The 19,761-nt window shown below is 35.6% G+C and overlaps 1 protein-coding gene across 1 annotated transcript in view; it reads right to left on the reverse strand.

The window, feature by feature from the left end:
• LOC145676018 (dual specificity protein phosphatase 22-like) overlaps positions 1-19,761 on the reverse strand; it is a 431,106-nt gene that overhangs the window by 144,375 nt on the left and 266,970 nt on the right. The window contains exon 2 of the mRNA XM_081746858.1: positions 228-344. Coding sequence (XP_081602984.1) covers positions 228-344 — 117 coding nt within the window. The remainder of the gene's footprint in view (positions 1-227; positions 345-19,761) is intronic.

Consider the following 19,761-nt stretch of genomic DNA (forward strand, 5'->3'; position numbering starts at 1 on the left):
TATTTAGTTCTTACGTTCATTTGTTCGTTATAGTTTGCTTCTCAAAGTTTCTTTGATTCTAGATCAGAATCTTGAAGGCATAAAATTGATCTATATTTCGCATAAATTTAACTGCACGTTAAAAATCAGAAAATACAAAATTGTAACATAAATGAGGGAATAATACAAATAATAAAAATTACTGAATTGAAAATTTGGCTTTAAAATAAAATTGTGGTTCCACTTACTGAGTGAAGTTTGCGTGCTGCATCATGGATGGCAACAATGTGAGTAATTTCATACTTCTCTAGTTGAGCGGCGTCCTTCGAATCCCGGTAGTTCCCGATGTAAAGTCCGGGCAGGACCTGCAAATAAATAGAAATAGATTTCAATACAATTATGTTGTTTCCTTAATTTGTAAATATTCTAAAATGTATTACTTTGTCAATTATAACCAACAGAAATCCATCAACATCAGCAAGTACTGACAGATGAAAGATAGAAGCCCCTATTTACAACTGATGGAACGAGGTCACGAGACCCGAAAGCGGTTAGATCCCTAACCCGGTCACCCAGAGATGAGAAAACGTCATCATGTTCATATAGAGAAAAAATAAATGAAATCTTTTACGCCCAACGCTCATGCTGTCTAGGCTAAAAGAGACGGTGGTGATGAGAAATGAATGAAACGGTGGAATGAAGAAAGTGAAAGGAAGCGGGACAACCCCAGAAAACCCACGTGCACGATGCTTGTCCACCACAAAGCTCACTTGGCACAAGCTGGGATCGAACCAATGACCGCATGAACGAGAGGTGAACGCTCTACCACTGAGCCACCGCGGCCCCTGCACATCTAAAGTAAATGCATAGGGCTGCTAATGTATTCTATCAAAAACATGATTCTTCTGCCCTGGCTCTCTTTGTCTCTCCTTTTCTTCTCATTATTTTGTTGTATGCGTTTGTCAAAGTATTGCACTGAAAGATAACTACAATGCCGATCATAATGTAAAAACTTACGAATCAAACAACGGAAAAGCTACATTTTTTATGAGGGATCATTAAAATTTAATAAGCAAGCCTGTATACTTTCTCGGGGTTTAGAATGTGAAGATACTACTTAGCCCGAAACAGTCTTTCGTTATACATAGTCTGTGTTTAGAACAACTCCATTATTTTTCAATACAGGAAGACGAATATGCATGGAATTATATTTCAAACAGTCAAGAGATAATACTTTGATTAAGGAATGTCATACCGCCAAACAAACGGACAAATGTTCGATTAGTGGACTTCATTGATTTACAATTAAACAATGCACTTATGCTTTAGAGGTTGTGTTTTGTATACTTGTAGTTCATCGAGTCTGAACGGATCAGCCTGGGTTTAAGAAGAGAGACCCAGACACAGGCGACCTGTGATATCACTGCTACCCATCACCACTTTTAGCTAAGTTCTTGGTCTTCACACATAAATTACGCCATTCAATACTCGTCTCAATTCTGGTTGCTCCGTGCGTGAAACCCATAATCCACACACTGCAGAGAAAATTAAGTTCTAAAGAAAGTAGTGAATATGTCTTGTGCAACTTTGTTTATTGATGCTGTACATTGTCGATACCAACGTTCGTATATGCTGCATTAAACTATTACTGAAATATCATTATATAGGAAGTCACAGTAATAATAATAATAATAATAATAATAATAATGTTTATTTCTGTGCCATGAACAGCCTAACGGCAAAAATACAGCACTTTATCAGACAAGATAAACATATATTACATACAATGTAAGGTACATACTAAAACAATAAAACATACTGATAAAATAAAGTAAAATAATATCAATTAATAATTCCTTGTCAAATTAACACCAAATATTTTTTTAGTCTCTAAATAGTCGTCATAAATACTAAAAATAATATTTGTCAAGCTCTAAAAATCATGCTTTTATACTCATAAAAATAAATCAAACTAAATTAAAAGAATTGGTCAATCTTCTTAAAATTACAGATTTCGGATTCAAAGGAACTAATATTGATTTATTTCTTGTATTATACTTTGGTACCCTTATACCTATATTATGCAAGCAATATTCATTATGATAGTTATTGTCTAGTAGTTGTTTAATAAAATCTCTTTCAATAAGTTTTCTCCTGTCGCTCAATGCCTGCAATCCCCAAAATTGACACCAGTATTCATAACTACGTAAGTAGTAATCTCTATTCATTTTATGACACAGTAATAATAATAATAATAATAATAATAATAATAATAATAATAATAATAATAATAATAATAATAATAATAATAATAATAATAAACAATAATGTTCACATGTTGAAAGTAACGTGTTCCATGCATGAAACCCATAACCCCAAATTAGTCCTTACATCTTGTACAAATTTGTTTATTCACGTCATACACTGGAGATACTATCGTAACAACAACCTGCAGTAAATAAAATCTTAAATGTTCAATATAATTCAGAGAAAGCCAAAAGGTTAGGTTAGGTTAGAATTTTTATTGCAGGACTTCCTTAAACATGTGTAAAAATGTTTACATGCTATCTGTTGCCTATGATCCTTCATACATTTAACATGTAATGTAATAAATTTTTATGTTATTTTCAGAAAGAAAAAGAAACAAATACAATAAAGAAAAGTTTCACAGGTAGAGACTCATTAGTATATTGAACCTTTATTGCACAACAGTCATCTGTTTTCTTCCGAATGTGATGTCACAATGGAAGTGTCAGAATCTATTTCTGTTATGTGAACTTCTGTTGGCTTGATACGAAGTTTTATGAGAGTCTTTGCAATACTAATTACGTAAATCAGCATCAAAATTGCTGTTGTACCCTCCTGGAATAAAAACAGTTACTTTTCCTTAATCTGTTGTTTTGCTGTTAGAATGGACCTCCTACCTTTATGCGAACGGGGCAGCCCTTTGTAAATCGTACTACCTATATTTACAATTATAGGTATCATCTATGAGGGACGCATCCACGTGGGGGGCTCTACAGGCTCCTTATCTCCAAAACTTGGATATTCGACATATATTTTTAGCTTTCTTAATAAAACTATACTTGCTTAATAGAGAAATTATTGATGTAGAATACATATTTTTATCTTACACTTCATTTGTACTCTTTTTCTCCTTATAAAACCAACCTAGTACTATTATTTTTTCTGAGCAAATAAGGGTAGTATTTAACAATTACCTGTCGTCTTTTTGGGTGTAAAATAACATTAATTCAATACTACATAGTCATAGTGTACTGTAATATTGGATTCCCCAAAACTTTGGAACCCTCCCAAGAAAAAAACCTGTGTGCGCGCCTGTCTACTATTTTATACTTGACTATATACGGTACAAATTTTATCGCTGATTGCATTAAATTGAAATAAACGTAAAGGACGTTTTGTGCGTTATAGATTTCATGCATGGAAATTTCTTCATCAAAGATTTCCAGAATATGCCGACATCTGTGTTAATTCTTTTGGTTGGTTTTGAGTTTAACGTCCCGTGCAGCAGCGAGGCTATATGAGACGTGGACCTACTGATTAACGTGGAATACGAACCACATGAGCTCCCGCCGGGAATTAAACCCGGGCCTCCCACGCCAAAGGCGCGTATTATAACCGCTTAGTCACGGAGGAGCTCGTGTTTCTCTTTTATTACTGCACATGTAGCATTAATGATTTGAGGGATGATATGTTAATAGTTTAGCAGTGCACGGTTGCCATTATCTCTATTTTCAAAATTTTGTGGGTTATAGGTTTCATGAACGATGCCACAGAATTGGGATTTTCGAAAATGTATTTAATTCCAAGAATGTTTTCTTCGTGTAAATCTTGAACGTTTCATAGAGCATACTGGATTTTTAACAATGGTGTCCTTTGCAAGAGAGAATCGGCTAAGTTTGGTGATGAGACAATTTTCCTGAGAGATACAAGGTGAGAGATTTCCTACTCTTATATTGTAAGCTACTCTAATTGTGGCCGACAAAGCCCGTCTGTTGCACGACTCTGCCATCAACAAGGTTCGTGTCAGCAAATCAGTCTCTCCCCTCGCTCTCTTATTGATTAGACACCAATCCACTAGCGCTTTTTTTTGCCAAGTTTTGATGAGTGATTTTCTACACGAAAAAAAAAAAACTGAAGTTAATTTCAATTGAACAGTTTAAAATAAAATTCTTGCCTCGGGTTTATCATCTTTCTGTTACAACAAGAGAAGAAATGATTTCGGACTGGGTGATGATTTGGGAATACTTTCCGCCGGAGAGGAATTTCATTATACTGGAGTTGAAAAATCCCAGGAAAATACTACGAATTCACATTGATGAAGATAGGAATATGATCCCTGGAGAAGAGGAGAAATTCTTGCAGAGCCACCTCCGGTAATAGTCACTGCTAACTAACTAACTAACTCTATGACCTATGGAACCCGGAGCTTCAATGCCGCGTTCATAAAAGCTCTCCACTTACTTCTATCCTTAGCTAACTGCATCCAGTTTCTACTTTGTATTCCAATCTCTGCGAGATCCATCTTAATATTGTCCTCCCATCTGCGTCTAGGTCTTCCTAATGGTCGTTTTCCAATTGGTCTTCCAGTCAAGACTTTGAAAGCGTTTCTACTTTCTTCCATTCTAGCTACATGCCCCGCCCACCTAAGCCTCCTAGACTTGACGACCCTAACAATGTTGGGTAGACCATATAAATTATGTAGTTCCTCGTTATGAAGTTTCCGCCATTCCCCATTCCCGTTCCTCTTGGATCCGAATATTCGTCTCAGGATCATGTTCTCAAATATTTTCAGTCTATGTTCTTCCCAATAGTCACTGCTGGACTAGGAAAACTTTCGTAAAACTAAATCTCCTATAATTTGATATTTCTTCTAGATATAAGTTAAGAATCAGAGATCTAGACAACATAATACTTCACAAGTTTGTATAGCAAGTTAACGCCTACCAGTATGCCAAGTTTCATGCAAATTGAATGCGTTTGCTTGAGTTTGTACAATACCTATAATGTTCTTTGAGTTTTGAGATGAAGAACGAGAAAGTAAAGAAAAGAAAAAGAATATTGAAGATAAGGAGAAGAGAGGAAGGAAAGCTGATTCGTTGGGGAAAGTGTACATAGGAAGGACTATTAAGAGAGAAGCAAAAATAGGAATATAGTTATTGACAGGGCCGTCGCGTGGCTTATAAGCACCCGGGGCGAGAATTCCCAAGTGTCCCCCACTCAGTGTGCTATGAAAGACAACCAAAATTTATTCTGCACTCTAGACGTAGCCAGGATTTCGATTTCCCCCCCCCCTCGAGTACACGAGGTCAGGCAGTACTCCTCGAAACGTTTTGTAGCCTTAAATTGAATTGTAATGACTTTCTAAAAGTTATTTTCAGTTAAAACCAACACAGGATAACCTAAATTTGAATTTTATTAATAGTTCTTTTTTCATTTTAGTGGAAAAGGACCCTTGAGTCCCCTCCATGGCTACGTCCCTGATACTTAATAAACACAGTTGCTGTATGAGGTTACTACAGAATTCAAGGACTGGAAAGATACTTATTCTGTTATTGATTGAAAAGTACGTGCGAAGTTCTTTTCGTGATGCTAACCTGATATTATCAAGTGGTGTCAAAATAAGCAGATAATTGTAGTATTGCAGTTATTGTGGTATTACTTGAGCATTTCTTGGACGGAATAGGAATAAAGAAATGCTATTAAATTCTACTAAAGTTTCTTCAGTTTGTACCAAACTGTCACGGATAAGAAGTTAGTAGTAGCAAGTAGTAGTAGTAAATAAGTACACTGTAAAAAAAAATCGTTGTTATTTCAACGATATGCCTATGTGTTAACACGATTGTGTTAAAATATAACACAAACAAGTGGTTAGAACAACTCACTCTCCATTTGGAGTTGTGTGTCAAATGCTGTTAGTTGAAATGACACAAAACCTGTGTGTTAAATTAACACAAGTGGAGAAACTTCGCTGTTGTTTTCTGCGTGATTGCCAAATATGTTGGGCATCTAATTACAAAGGCTTATGAATTCAAGCTACAGACAAACACAGTAGAAAGAAATACTTAAACATATCCAGGTATACGCAAAATTTCATCTCCCACATTTGATGCATGTATTGCTTCTTTTTCTAAGCGATAGTGTGCTAGAAGCAACAAACGCATCATCTTTATTAGATGGCAACTGTCACCGATCATTTGAAAGTGAATATGGAAGAACTATAAAATAAAGTAAATAAAGTTGTCATTTTGTTATGAAATTACATGGCGAGCAGATTTTATCTTATCCTGAACGGTTAGCGTCGAATATACGGGGCTTAAAGGAGCACTCTGATTAGCCAAATTCAAAAGACCCCAACAATTTATCCCTCTACAAGCGACGTTTTCTTCATCGCCTCTTGGGCCAAGTTGGAAAAGCACGCGGCTAGTAATCGAAAGATTGGTGGTTCGTGCCCTGCTCTCGCCATTGGAGTATTTTTTTTACTTGTTTAAAGTGTTTTTTTTAAGACTCAGCATAATGTAAAACACATTACGCATATAGGCGATTTAACATATTTTGAGGGAGTAACTTTGTGGTTCATTAACGCTTACGGCACGGCTCAACACCGGTGGTGTGTTAAAGACGTAAACGCCAGCACCGCGGGGTATGTGTTGAACTAACACCGCATAGTGGTAGTCACGCTGGAACCACTGCCTTGTGTTAAAATTGAGTTGAATTAACACAACCATTTTTTACTGTGTAGTAGTAAGTAAGTAGTAGTAAGTAGATCTGAGTCACTTTTCCAAGATAAAAGGACTGAGAGATAGTTCCAGTTAAATAATCCTAGACGATGTTATACATTACCGATAATTTTAATTATCCGTAGCTTGATCATTATTAAAATATCTGAATGAACATTAATTAAAAAAAAAACATTTACCAACATAATCTGAATTCCTGGAGTTTTGTGTCGTCCCGGCGCCCCTCTGGTCACCCCGCCCAGGCGACGGCCCTGGTTATTGATGAGTGCTATTAGAAAAAAAGTAAGTGTCACATCAACACACGAACGTTACCAAGAGTCGCCGGTTGCAAAATTATCTACCATCATGGTGTATGTAGATATATAATGTGGTCGTTTTGAATAGTAGCTTGAAAGGCAAATCGTTTCCAACTAGATGCTCTGTCATACGTATTCCCGTTTGTTGCTTGTGTTTTCAGAAGAAGAAACAAACACACAACAGAAGGAACAAATACGAAAGCTCACGCTGACGTTAATAAAAGACAGTGCTGACAGCGAAGCAACAACATTGATGGCTTTATAGATACATGACTGTTCCTCCTATGGGTAATTGTACACTGCCAACACTGGCTTTATTCTCCTCTGGTAGTTCGTCATTCCCCACACTTGCTCCACCTGCTATCTCTGTCTCTTCTCAGGCGGTGAAAAAAGCATCTCCTGTCTCTAATGACCTTGGATGTTCTAATATAGATGCACACACGCTATATTATTTATTGAGCAGGCGAAGTTAAAGTGACCAATCGCCTCTTAACAAAGGAACATCAAGATTCAACAAGACATTTATTACGCCACACAGGGGGACTTATAAGATTGTGCTGTTAATTCGTCCGTCCGTTACTTCCCAAGATAACTCTTGAATGAATTAAGTTGATTCTGAGTTTAACGTTCCGTTCAGCAGCGAAGATACAGTATATGAGACGTGGAACTACTGATTAACGTAGAATCCTAACCACATAAGCTCTCGCCGGGAATCGAACTCAGGTCTCCCAAGCCAAAGGCGCGTACGCTAACTGCTTAGCCACGAAGGAGCTAACTCTTGAATAAAAGCGAAGTTTTTAATTCTGTCCTTTGGAATAGATAGCTAGAGTGGAGAGTATGTAGAACAGGATGTCTACTCAAATTCCAAAATGAAATTTCGTGACTTTTCTTTACTAAACCATAAAATTTTGTAACATTCTCAAGACCGAATTTGGGTGCTAATTAGGAAAAATTTTGAAGCATGCGATAGAAGCGTGTTTTGCTTGCGATTTGGTAGCGTCTAATGCTGACTATAGACATTTTTGGTGATGAATTTTGACGTTTTATAGAAGAAAATTCTTTAGTCTGTATTAAGTTTGTACAGATAAAAAATATCGTGACCCAAAAGCTAAATTTCGTGACTTTTTCTTGACTTTCATGACCGTTTTGATTTCGTGACCGATAGACACTCTGTAGAACCTATCTGTTAACATCCTCATGGGCAACGATAATTGGATCCCTTTTAAGATCTACAACATTCCCTAGCTTCTATGCAACCTGCACAGTACCAAGGAAATATTGGTTGCCTATAAGAAAAGAATACAAGATGGCATTGCGTTCTTTACGATTTTTAGCAGAATCTATTATTTCTTAATTCAGATTTTTTTCAATCACTTTCAGTTCTTCCACACTAAACGTGTAATTCAAAATCGCATAACAAATAATTTATTTTTTTCTTTCTTCTACAGTATAGCTAATGTCTAGTTACTTGGCATTTTCCATCATAAACAGGCATTAATTACTGAACTACAACTTCTTGCCTATCAAATAATGAAAAATAGTTATTGTTATCGTTTTGGAAAGATATTAATAATACAATTTTCTATAAAATGTCGAAAGTTTCTTCCGGCCTATCAGACGTTTCGACACAGTTTGTAAATACGTCTTAGTTCCTCTTGAACGTTCAAGGCATACTTCTTTAGAAATGCTTTTCGTTTGAGACTCATAGTACCTTAAAACAGTATTTCCCAATATATGATCGGAGACTTCCAACGAGACGCGATACACTTTACACATACTGCCTATTACTTGCATCTATAGCCTTACTCCCGTCAGGTATGAGGGTTCACGTCCTCGACAAGTACACTCTGGTAAAAAGCTGGAAGCAGTCTGGGACTCGTAAATGTTTTTGTGACCATCAGTAGGTCGAGTCGCTGTTCGGGCGTCCTTTTATTTGTAACCAATCTCAAGTTCGTGGTCCATGTTCGGGCAGCTATTTATTTGTAACCGTCCTCAGTTCGTGGTCCATTTATTTGTGACCGCCTGGATAATTTGTTCGCTGTCCTTGGCTCGTGGTATTACCAATAAGTATATTCCTGATACCTTAACTTACCTGGACAGGACGACGAAGACCTCTCCAAAGAAGATTACAAACTGTTTCCCAAAAAGCTCGTCGGTCTCAATAATGAGATGAGCATTAGGCGCCGAGAGGTTCGGGTGTCTCGTCTCGAAAACCTCACGGACGATCAGACGGTCATCCAGACCATAACACACACAAACATCACTCATACACACAACGAAAACACACTGGATTAATTGACACTATACTTATTTATTGGAACACTATTTTGAAAAAAATAACGAAGAGAAATGAATACAACACTGGACACTAATAAATTTTGCCGCTGAAATTACGTTTTGCCCTATTCGGGAGATATAGCCCTTTCTATGTAGATATGATTATAATTTAGGTATCACTATAAATACTTTTCTCACACCATGAACACACTTGGGGGATTCGCACTGGGGAAAAGTTGTCTGGATCGTCCCACGATGAACCCAGTTGTTACGCTGAAAAGTCCTGCAGCGTAAAAGTAAATCTTGAGTAAATAAACGAAAAGAAGGTCTTCACAGTTGAATTCTGATATTGGAGGGCGCGAATATAACTTTTGAAACGCACAAGGTCTGAGGACCTGGGATTTCACTGATTGGGGCTAGCCGTAAGTAATCGTCCTTCATCGGCTAAATAGCTTGTGCCCCTTAACACAACTTATGTTTGAAGTTCAACGCGAGATGCGTGGTTGCATCTTCCAGACCTGTAGTCAAAACTCTCTGAGCATCTAAGCTCAAGCTACGGATTGCAATGGTCAACAGAAAAGTGTTGGCAGTTCATTTCAAAAATTACTTAGTTAACTCACCTGTATGCACATACAAACAGAATATAGAAAACAATTTCTGTTAATTTTAGTCAACTGCCTATAATGCACTAGACACGGCGATAACACTGGCGTGAGAAAGTACAGATAACGGGCTACGAAACAACACAGTTGGTGCCACTTTGGTTACTGAAACATCTGGTCAGTCCGTATTTCTCCAATCTATTATAATGTTTCCATAAGCGATTAAAGAAAGCACTTAATTCAGTTCCAAATAACTGCAGAATATATACTGTGCATATAATAAGTCAGGGGGAAACACTGAAATGGTTAGTCACTAACTGAAATGTTCTCAGCGAAAGCAACGTTTTAAATATATATATGAAAAAATGATGAAAGACTTCTTTGTCCAATTGTGTGGGAAAGAAGCAATTCCCACCCAAGAAAGAACTTATGTGCGTTGCAGAATAAAGTATAAATCGAAAATAATGATCACAGTCTTTACGAAATATACAGTGTGTCCACAAAAATCCTTCTATAACCTGGTAGCGGTTATATATGGCGTCTGAAACGTGGAACGACCTGTCAAGTGCACACGTAGACAGGTTGAGAACCCTTGGCCGTATGACGAAATATGAATAAAATTAGGTTTTTCACCTGAAAATTTAAAATAAGTTAGTTGGCAACACTGTCATATGGTGTGAGACTTACGTGCATAAACGATGAATGGTTTTTCACCTGAAAATTTAAAATAAGTTAGTTGGCAACACTGTCATATGGTGTGAGACTTACGTGCATGAACGATGAATGGTTTTTCACCTGAAAAAGGGCTATTTAAAATAATTAAGTAACTTGTTCACTCACTACAACATGATGAGGTTCCTGCATGAGCAATGTCCAATCCAAATGTTCCATGAAGTAATAAGATCCTCTTGAACAATTGGTGCAGTTGGGTTTCCTTATCTTCCGTTTCTTCACATGTTGAAACCATGCTGTCTTCCTGTGTAAGTATCCTCCATGATTCTCCAACGATGAGTTGATGAGGGGAGAAGGGGATTTTTTTTTTTTTTTTTTTTTTTTTTACAAATACTTTTCGTAAAATGTTTAAGTGTTCCGTTTCGATCACTTTATTTGATATAATATGAAGTAAATACGTTATAGGGCTATTCAAATGCTCTTTTTTTTTTAACACTAATAAATTCTTTTCGCAAAATGTTTAAGTGTTCCGTTTCGATCACTTTATTTTGTGTAATATGAAATAAATATACACACACGATAACTATTTATGAAAACATCGACTTGAAGAATTATCAAATATCTCAATAAAAATTAGTAAATATACTGATATCTGTATTTAAAATATAATAATATGAATGAATAAGCAAATAGCAAAACATGTTAAAGGTACTAAAATATTAAAATTATTATTAAAGTTTCGATATCACTCTAATATATTTGAAATTATTGAAAAAGTAAAATGAATGAAAATGTAAACACATGATAAACTGACAATATATAAACAAAATAAGATTTTCACCTGTATGTCCTTTTTTTTTTTTTTTTTTTTTTTTTTTTTTTTAACTGTGCCTCGTGTTGTTTGGCAGAAAAGAACGAAAAATCGTTTTTCAAAAATAAAAAGAAATAAACTTAAGTGTCAAAATTGACGTTCATAGTAATTCCAAGAAATAAGCATGATTCTGCATATCAAAGAAAAGATCGTGATTTCGTTGACATGTATGAAGAAAATTTGGCACGCCATAAGATCAAATGCCATCTGCTCGTCGAGACTTTAGTTCGATAATGCTCAATACAACAAATGATTTCATTCTGAAACAAAGTTATTATTAGCTTAAGCCTAAAATAATGGTTGTTGTTCACTTCCATAAACGTAAACATTGTAGGGTTACCAAAATAGATGGGTATTATCTGCAAAAAATTTATTAATAAAAATGTTGAAAACTATTCAATATTGATCCAAGTTTTTCGAGGTCTAAATCAAGGAAGTTGACTCGCTAGTCCAAACATTCCTGAAAATAAATGGTCATTACACCATGAATTGACCAAAACCATAGGTGGGAAAAATGTGTAATACTACACGTACTTACACACACAATATGCCATCGACACCTGCGAGGCAAGGCTAGAAACGAGGAAGGCCTGCAACCATAGGCATTTACAAAATGTTTCTATACATAACTGAAATATCAACACTAATATTCAGTAAAATACACGTATGTTCCCTGGAACATAACATACGTCTTCCACCTAGAAAAGATGTGTAAACACACAAAATACAAATGCTCTCGTAGCATCGTAAAATATGTCTCTAAAAGACAAAATACATGAGACCTACTAAAAGAAAAACATGGGATACAATCAAAAATATAGTCAACGACATTACAACTTTCTGGTCGGTCTGAAACATCAAGATTAAATTCCCTACAAAATGGTTATGTAATTTCACGACAGTTAAACTTTCTTAGGCATCATTGCTACAAAATATTCAAAATGTTCTTATTGACACATAAAAATTCAAAGTCATCGAGCATACGAAATAATTGACAAAGTAATTTTCAAAAAATCGTTATGGCTTCATGCTGTTGGAAATAAAATAAGTTTATTATTTCGGGATCTATATCGATATCTCAGAGACGGCTGAAACCTCATAAATAATGGGCCATGTCGATTTTTGAAGAAAATCATCCGTCATTGGCAGTATGGCTGAAACCTAAAGATTTATATTCCAAAACCTTTGGCCATGTTGATTTCTGAAGGAAATCCTCCATACTGTTTGTTATGGCTGAAACCTAAAGATTTGTATTCCAAAACCTTTGGCCATGTTGATTTCTGAAGGAAATACTCCATAACAAAAACAATTTTACTAAAAAAAATTCCAAATAGTTTTGGGACATACTGTGGCTAAAATATAACTTTCTCAGAATTAACATGTAAAATAAACATTACAACTCATTAGCATACGAGTACACAATATAGTTACGATTCATAAACGTTAAAATATTCGCTGAAATGTTACTAGACAATAACATACACTAAAAAAAAAAAATCTAACCTAAGAATACACATGGTTAGTTACGGGTTACTATAAAAGTAGAAGAGAAATGAAAAACTATATTTTGCGATTGATGGCGAAAATACAGTTAGCTATGGAATATCCAATGGATTAGCCACATCCATTTTTGCAACAGATCTGCAATTCCAGGAAAAATTGCCTCCCTGAAAAAAAAATATTTATCTTTATCCCCATAAAATATCCTACCCGAAGAAGTTTCCCTACGGTCGTTCAGTGGTCTAGAGAAGACGAAAAAAAATGTTAATTAGAAATTACAAGAAAATATAGAAGTTAAACATATTTCCGCATATATATTAATATGAGGGGAAAAACGACCGTTCACCATCAGAATATCTGTTCATATAGTTCCTTCTACAATAAAAAGATTACTGCTTTCGTTCGGAGAATTATACTATTCACACGACATTCCTGCACATTCTATTACCAACAAGGAAATGTCTGTTATCACTTGTTTAAGGCTTAGCCTACTTTCCGTTCTAAACTTTTCTCTTCGAACAAAATATATCATGTCACATCCTGGAAATTCAAATAAAGTCAAAATCGGGTAAATGACGTAAATGAGGTTCAATAAAATTACAGTAAACACTTCAAAATGAAAACGAAAATCTAAGATTAACACTGAAAAATAAATTTAACATTGATTATAAGTGTAAAGTTTCATATTCTACGCATGAGATTACGTAGTAAGTTTCATTTACAAATACAGAAATATATATACGTAACTATCAACTAAAAATTTTCTTATCCTGGGCATCTCGATACATTTTTTTTTTCTAAAAGAAAATCAAACATTAATTCTAAATGACATGTAATAACATATTTAAGAATTTCGAAAGTGGGAAAGGATCCTAAAAAGGAATTTAAAATTTAAAACACAATAAAAATATATAACGCCAAAACATCTTCCCACTGGCTGAGGTACGGATATCTCGCCAAGATATCAAATTGCTTTTAAAATGCAATTCCCCTACGTATGTGATTACGTTAATTATTTACTAAAAGATCTAAATTCAAACATCTGAAATGAAAACAAGAAAAAATTAAGGACATTAAACTAATAATAAGTCAGTGATAAGGTTTGCAACACAAATGCACAGCTGACTAAGGTATGAAGTGCTACACGGAGCAAAGACAAAAAAAAGAAAAAAATGAATCAGCTGTATATCACCCGTTATTCGTAACCATAAACACAAGTGGTTCTACAGTCTGGCGACTGCCTTATCAAAATAAAGAAAGAAAAACGTGTTATCTGCTCATTGCCGAACAGTTAAAAGCTAGAAGCAAAAATAAGTTTGAGAAAAATGCGTAGTTCTTCTTTTCGTATCCAGGTGTTTTATCCACAACTAAAAGCAAAAAAGAAGAAAATGAATGGATGTTTATCGCTTAAAAGTTGAAAGATTAAAAGAAATGCGTGGCTTTCCTGAAAGAAAAATTTGTATCAACATACAATCTTGGTTGACCCTTTTTTTTTTCTTTTCCTATGATTACTGTTTCTACTTTGATAATTCCGGTTTGTTCGTCTATTTCTACGGTGGTTACCTCTCCGTACAAATCTATGCTTAATGTCACACAAATTGCGGTTCCTGTCTAGTATGTGATAACTCAGGCTACGTGGCCGTGATTTACGACTCCTTCTGTTTCTGTTACTACCTTTTCGAGTGCGGTCTTGGTTCTGATTCCCTTTAAATTTCGTATTGTTTACGATCTGAACTTGGTATCTTTGCTTATTACAATAACTGTAACTTCGTTTACGCTTTTTCTCTCTGTAGTTTGTGGTAGTTTGTTTTGTGCGCTTACGACCTCTGTCGTCTACAATCATATGTTCGTGGATTTCACTACTTCTATTACAAGCGGCGTCACTAGATTCTGAATAGATAAAATCGTTATCAGATTTGTTACGAGGTTGGTTTAGACTACCTGTCTCTGGTTGGAGTTCAGATTTCTGCGTTTCCTTTTCATTAAGAGTGTTAGTGTCTGGCTCAGGTTCCAATTCCAATGTTTTGTTTACACTAGGAATATCAGTCACTAACTGAGGTTCAATTTCCGGTGTTTCGTATTCAGTAGGAACATCTAACTGTAACTGGGGTTCACATTCCGGTGTTTTGTTTTCTGTATTTATTTGCTGACTATTTTCACGAAACACATCCCGTAAAGCGTCTACCTTCTGACCTAATCCACTCTTTGACTCAACGAGATTCTCTTTCAAGCGAGCACAATTCTCTTTAAACTCAACACAGCTCTCTTTAAAATCAACTTTACTTTCCTTTATGTATCTCTCAATTTTTCCATTATTTTTATCTAGTTTTCGTTCTAACCTATCTAAATGCTTTTGAAAAACTGAAGCTATCTTAGTAAACAAATCTGCTTCGTTATATGCCATCTTGAACAAGATAAAGCTTAAAACATACAATTAGAATAAAATATGCTATCACAAAACATATTATTAAAATCACCTGCAAGAGAAGTTTTTTTTTTCTTCAGATTACTGGTTCTAAGCTGGAAAAGAAGTGATATATTAAAATATTGATTTTACAAGTATATTCGAGCACCAACGGTCTCGATTCGGGTCGTTAGTTCGGGCGTCATTTATTTGTAATCGATTGAGTGTTCTGTTCATGTCCCTGTTCGGGCGCCATTTATATGTGACCATCAGTAGGTCGAGTCGCTGTTCGGGCGTCCTTTTATTTGTAACCAATCTCAAGTTCGTGGTCCATGTTCGGGCAGCTATTTATTTGTAACCGTCCTCAGTTCGTGGTCCATTTATTTGTGACCGCCTGGATAATTTGTTCGCTGTCCTTGGCTCGTGGTATTACCAATAAGTATATTCCTGATACCTTAACTTACCTGGACAGGACGACGAAGACCTCTCCAAAGAAGATTACAAACTGTTTCCCAAAAAGCTCGTCGGTCTCAATAATGAGATGAGCATTAGGCGCCGAGAGGTTCGGGTGTCTCGTCTCGAAAACCTCACGGACGATCAGACGGTCATCCAGACCATAACACACACAAACATCACTCATACACACAACGAAAACACACTGGATTAATTGACACTATACTTATTTATTGGAACACTATTTTGAAAAAAATAACGAAGAGAAATGAATACAACACTGGACACTAATAAATTTTGCCGCTGAAATTACGTTTTGCCCTATTCGGGAGATATAGCCCTTTCTATGTAGATATGATTATAATTTAGGTATCACTATAAATACTTTTCTCACACCATGAACACACTTGGGGGATTCGCACTGGGGAAAAGTTGTCTGGATCGTCCCACGATGAACCCAGTTGTTACGCTGAAAAGTCCTGCAGCGTAAAAGTAAATCTTGAGTAAATAAACGAAAAGAAGGTCTTCACAGTTGAATTCTGATATTGGAGGGCGCGAATATAACTTTTGAAACGCACAAGGTCTGAGGACCTGGGATTTCACTGATTGGGGCTAGCCGTAAGTAATCGTCCTTCATCGGCTAAATAGCTTGTGCCCCTTAACACAACTTATGTTTGAAGTTCAACGCGAGATGCGTGGTTGCATCTTCCAGACCTGTAGTCAAAACTCTCTGAGCATCTAAGCTCAAGCTACGGATTGCAATGGTCAACAGAAAAGTGTTGGCAGTTCATTTCAAAAATTACTTAGTTAACTCACCTGTATGCACATACAAACAGAATATAGAAAACAATTTCTGTTAATTTTAGTCAACTGCCTATAATGCACTAGACACGGCGATAACACTGGCGTGAGAAAGTACAGATAACGGGCTACGAAACAACACAGTTGGTGCCACTTTGGTTACTGAAACATCTGGTCAGTCCGTATTTCTCCAATCTATTATAATGTTTCCATAAGCGATTAAAGAAAGCACTTAATTCAGTTCCAAATAACTGCAGAATATATACTGTGCATATAATAAGTCAGGGGGAAACACTGAAATGGTTAGTCACTAACTGAAATGTTCTCAGCGAAAGCAACGTTTTAAATATATATATGAAAAAATGATGAAAGACTTCTTTGTCCAATTGTGTGGGAAAGAAGCAATTCCCACCCAAGAAAGAACTTATGTGCGTTGCAGAATAAAGTATAAATCGAAAATAATGATCACAGTCTTTACGAAATATACAGTGTGTCCACAAAAATCCTTCTATAACCTGGTAGCGGTTATATTTTATTTACAATCCGAGGATTTCGCTGGTATGAATGAAGGAAAACCTCACTCAATATGACAGACTTGAGAAAACTCTTACAACTTTTCAACCAACTGCCTCCACCAGAAGTCGAACATGGCACCGCTTGCACCAAAGGTGACACTGTTAGTGACTACGCTATGCATAGCCACCGCAAGAGGTTCAAAATTGGTCCGCGGAACATTTTGTTTTCATTAAACTTTATCTTATCATATTACTTAAGCATTGGATATTTGTAACGCACGGTTATATAACTTACGTTTCATCTAATTAAGAAGAATAGAATACCAAAAATTAAAAGAAAAAACCAGATTACTAACCTAGGCCAAAAGGTGCATCATCCATCACATTAAGTGAATGCTGAATTTATAATATTAGGCCGAACGGTGTTTTTTTTAAATATAGAGATCGATTCATTTATATTGAGCCGAAGTCAATGTCCAATTGTACCGCACATGTGCAACCGAACGCAGTGAGACTGTAACGAGGAAAGTGACAGTATTTCGTTAGTCATGTAGTACAGCAATGTCGTCGAGGGTAGTGTGATAACGCCCAAATGAAACAGATTTTGGGAGGGGTTCATTGTGCCCCCCCCCCGACGCTACGCTCACGACATCGCGCTTTGCAGAAATGAGACAAGTCCATAATTTGTGAATAGGTCATGCCACAGCGAATCATATTATACGGAAATGTGCTGCAAAGAATCCTGAACTTTGGACATAAAGGGCATTCAAACTGTCACTAATCAGCTTATGGACATTGAAAACTATGAATTCGGCACTAATATCGATCATTTTCGATCACTTTTATGCCTCCCCCTTCCCAGTACCGTATGCTGGGATTGTCTTACCCCGATAATACTCTTTTCCAGACTTAAATAATATGTGTAAGTTTGTTTAAAATTGTTTCAGGTGTTCCAGAGTTAGGTCTAAGCTGGAACAAACACAAACTCACACGCATAGATTCACCTTTATATGTATACGTAAGGAAAAGATTGCGTTGTCATAAACAACACATTTAGTATTGTAAAAATTGTAATTTATCATGTCATTCTTATGATATGGGAAATATACTTTTTAAAAAATCGTTTTCTTTTACTTCATGGTGGTCCGTGGAAAATTAACAGTCGCTAGTAATGGTCTATGATATCAGAAAAATTGGAAAACGCAGCCTTAAATGATTCTCTACCTGTGTCCACTAAAATGTCCAGTATTCACATATCATATATTGAAACTGTTTTACTTTGTACTAATTCAGATGCATCAAAGTAAAAGACAATAGGTTACTAGAAATCAAGTGAAATCTACAGAATCTTAAATTGCTCGATTATAGGTAGAAGTGGAATACTTAAACAATGGATGAGGATTAGGGTTTAGGATTATGATTTCTGGATTTGCGGGCATCTCAAGGCATGTTAGCGCCTCACGTATGAAAGATGGCGTCCCTTGGCCAGCACACTATTTGAGGAAAAAGAAGGAAGAAAGGATTGGTGAAGAAAAAATCGGCCTGGAATTTGTATATTAAGTACTGTCCCGGCATTTGCTTGGTGTGAATGAGGAAAACTCACTCAGAATGGCTGGTCGGAAAAACTTCTATACTTTTTCGACCGAGTGTCCCCACCGGGAATCGAACCCAGAACCACTCGAACTTAAACAAAGAAAATGGATGATAAATGCTCGTGAATGATCAGTAATTAGTGAAACAGAGATAATGGAAGTAAACAAGAGAATCCACTGATATGATGATTTCACTATACACTTCTAGGGTCTGAAATTGAACCAAAGTTCCTTTTCACCAACAGTAAATTGAAGGTACAATAGGAAAATTAAATAATGTAAGAGAAAACGCTTTATTATAAGTATTATGAACAAATGGATATGGAAAATGTATTTATATAGTAACAGTTGTATATAACAATCGTTGATAGAATGCAAATAACAATTGTAAAATGAATGAAGCTAAAATATAGATCGGCAACATATAATATTAATCAGGTAAAACACAAACATGAATATAATAATAATAATAATAATAATAATAATAATAATAATAATAATAATAATAATAATAATAATAATAATTTTAAGTGTAATGAACAACTCATAAGGGAAAAATACAGTACGATATGAAACTATAATATAATCTTTCAAACAGACCAGAAATTTTTTACAGAATACTGTAATATAGAACGAACATAAGAGCAGGTTAAGACTCTTGTCAGAAGGTTAATGTATTAGAATTATAAGGTTCAAATTAATTTATAAAGCAAGTTTAAAATTAAAAAGCAGTCAATTTCATAATATACGAGTAACAGAACTAAAAGTTTCATTTAATTACCATTTAAAACAACGAGTCAACCTTGCTTAAAATTGGGCATTCGGCATGCAAAAAAATCTTGGACAGTTATTCTCATATTTCAACACAAAACATTTGGGGCCTTATGTAGAGTCGTTTTGAGGCGCGATTAGTGCTATACTAAAGAGTTCGACTAACATAAGTCTCCTGCAGTAGTCAGTAGTTTAGTATGACGCTAATCATACGTCGAAACGACTCTGCATAAGTCGGTTGTTCTTTGATTGAAACATTATAAC

The sequence above is a fragment of the Thermobia domestica genome, chromosome 18 (genome assembly GCF_964235325.1).
Source record: "Thermobia domestica chromosome 18, izTheDome1.hap1.1, whole genome shotgun sequence".
NCBI lineage: Eukaryota > Metazoa > Arthropoda > Insecta > Zygentoma > Lepismatidae > Thermobia > Thermobia domestica.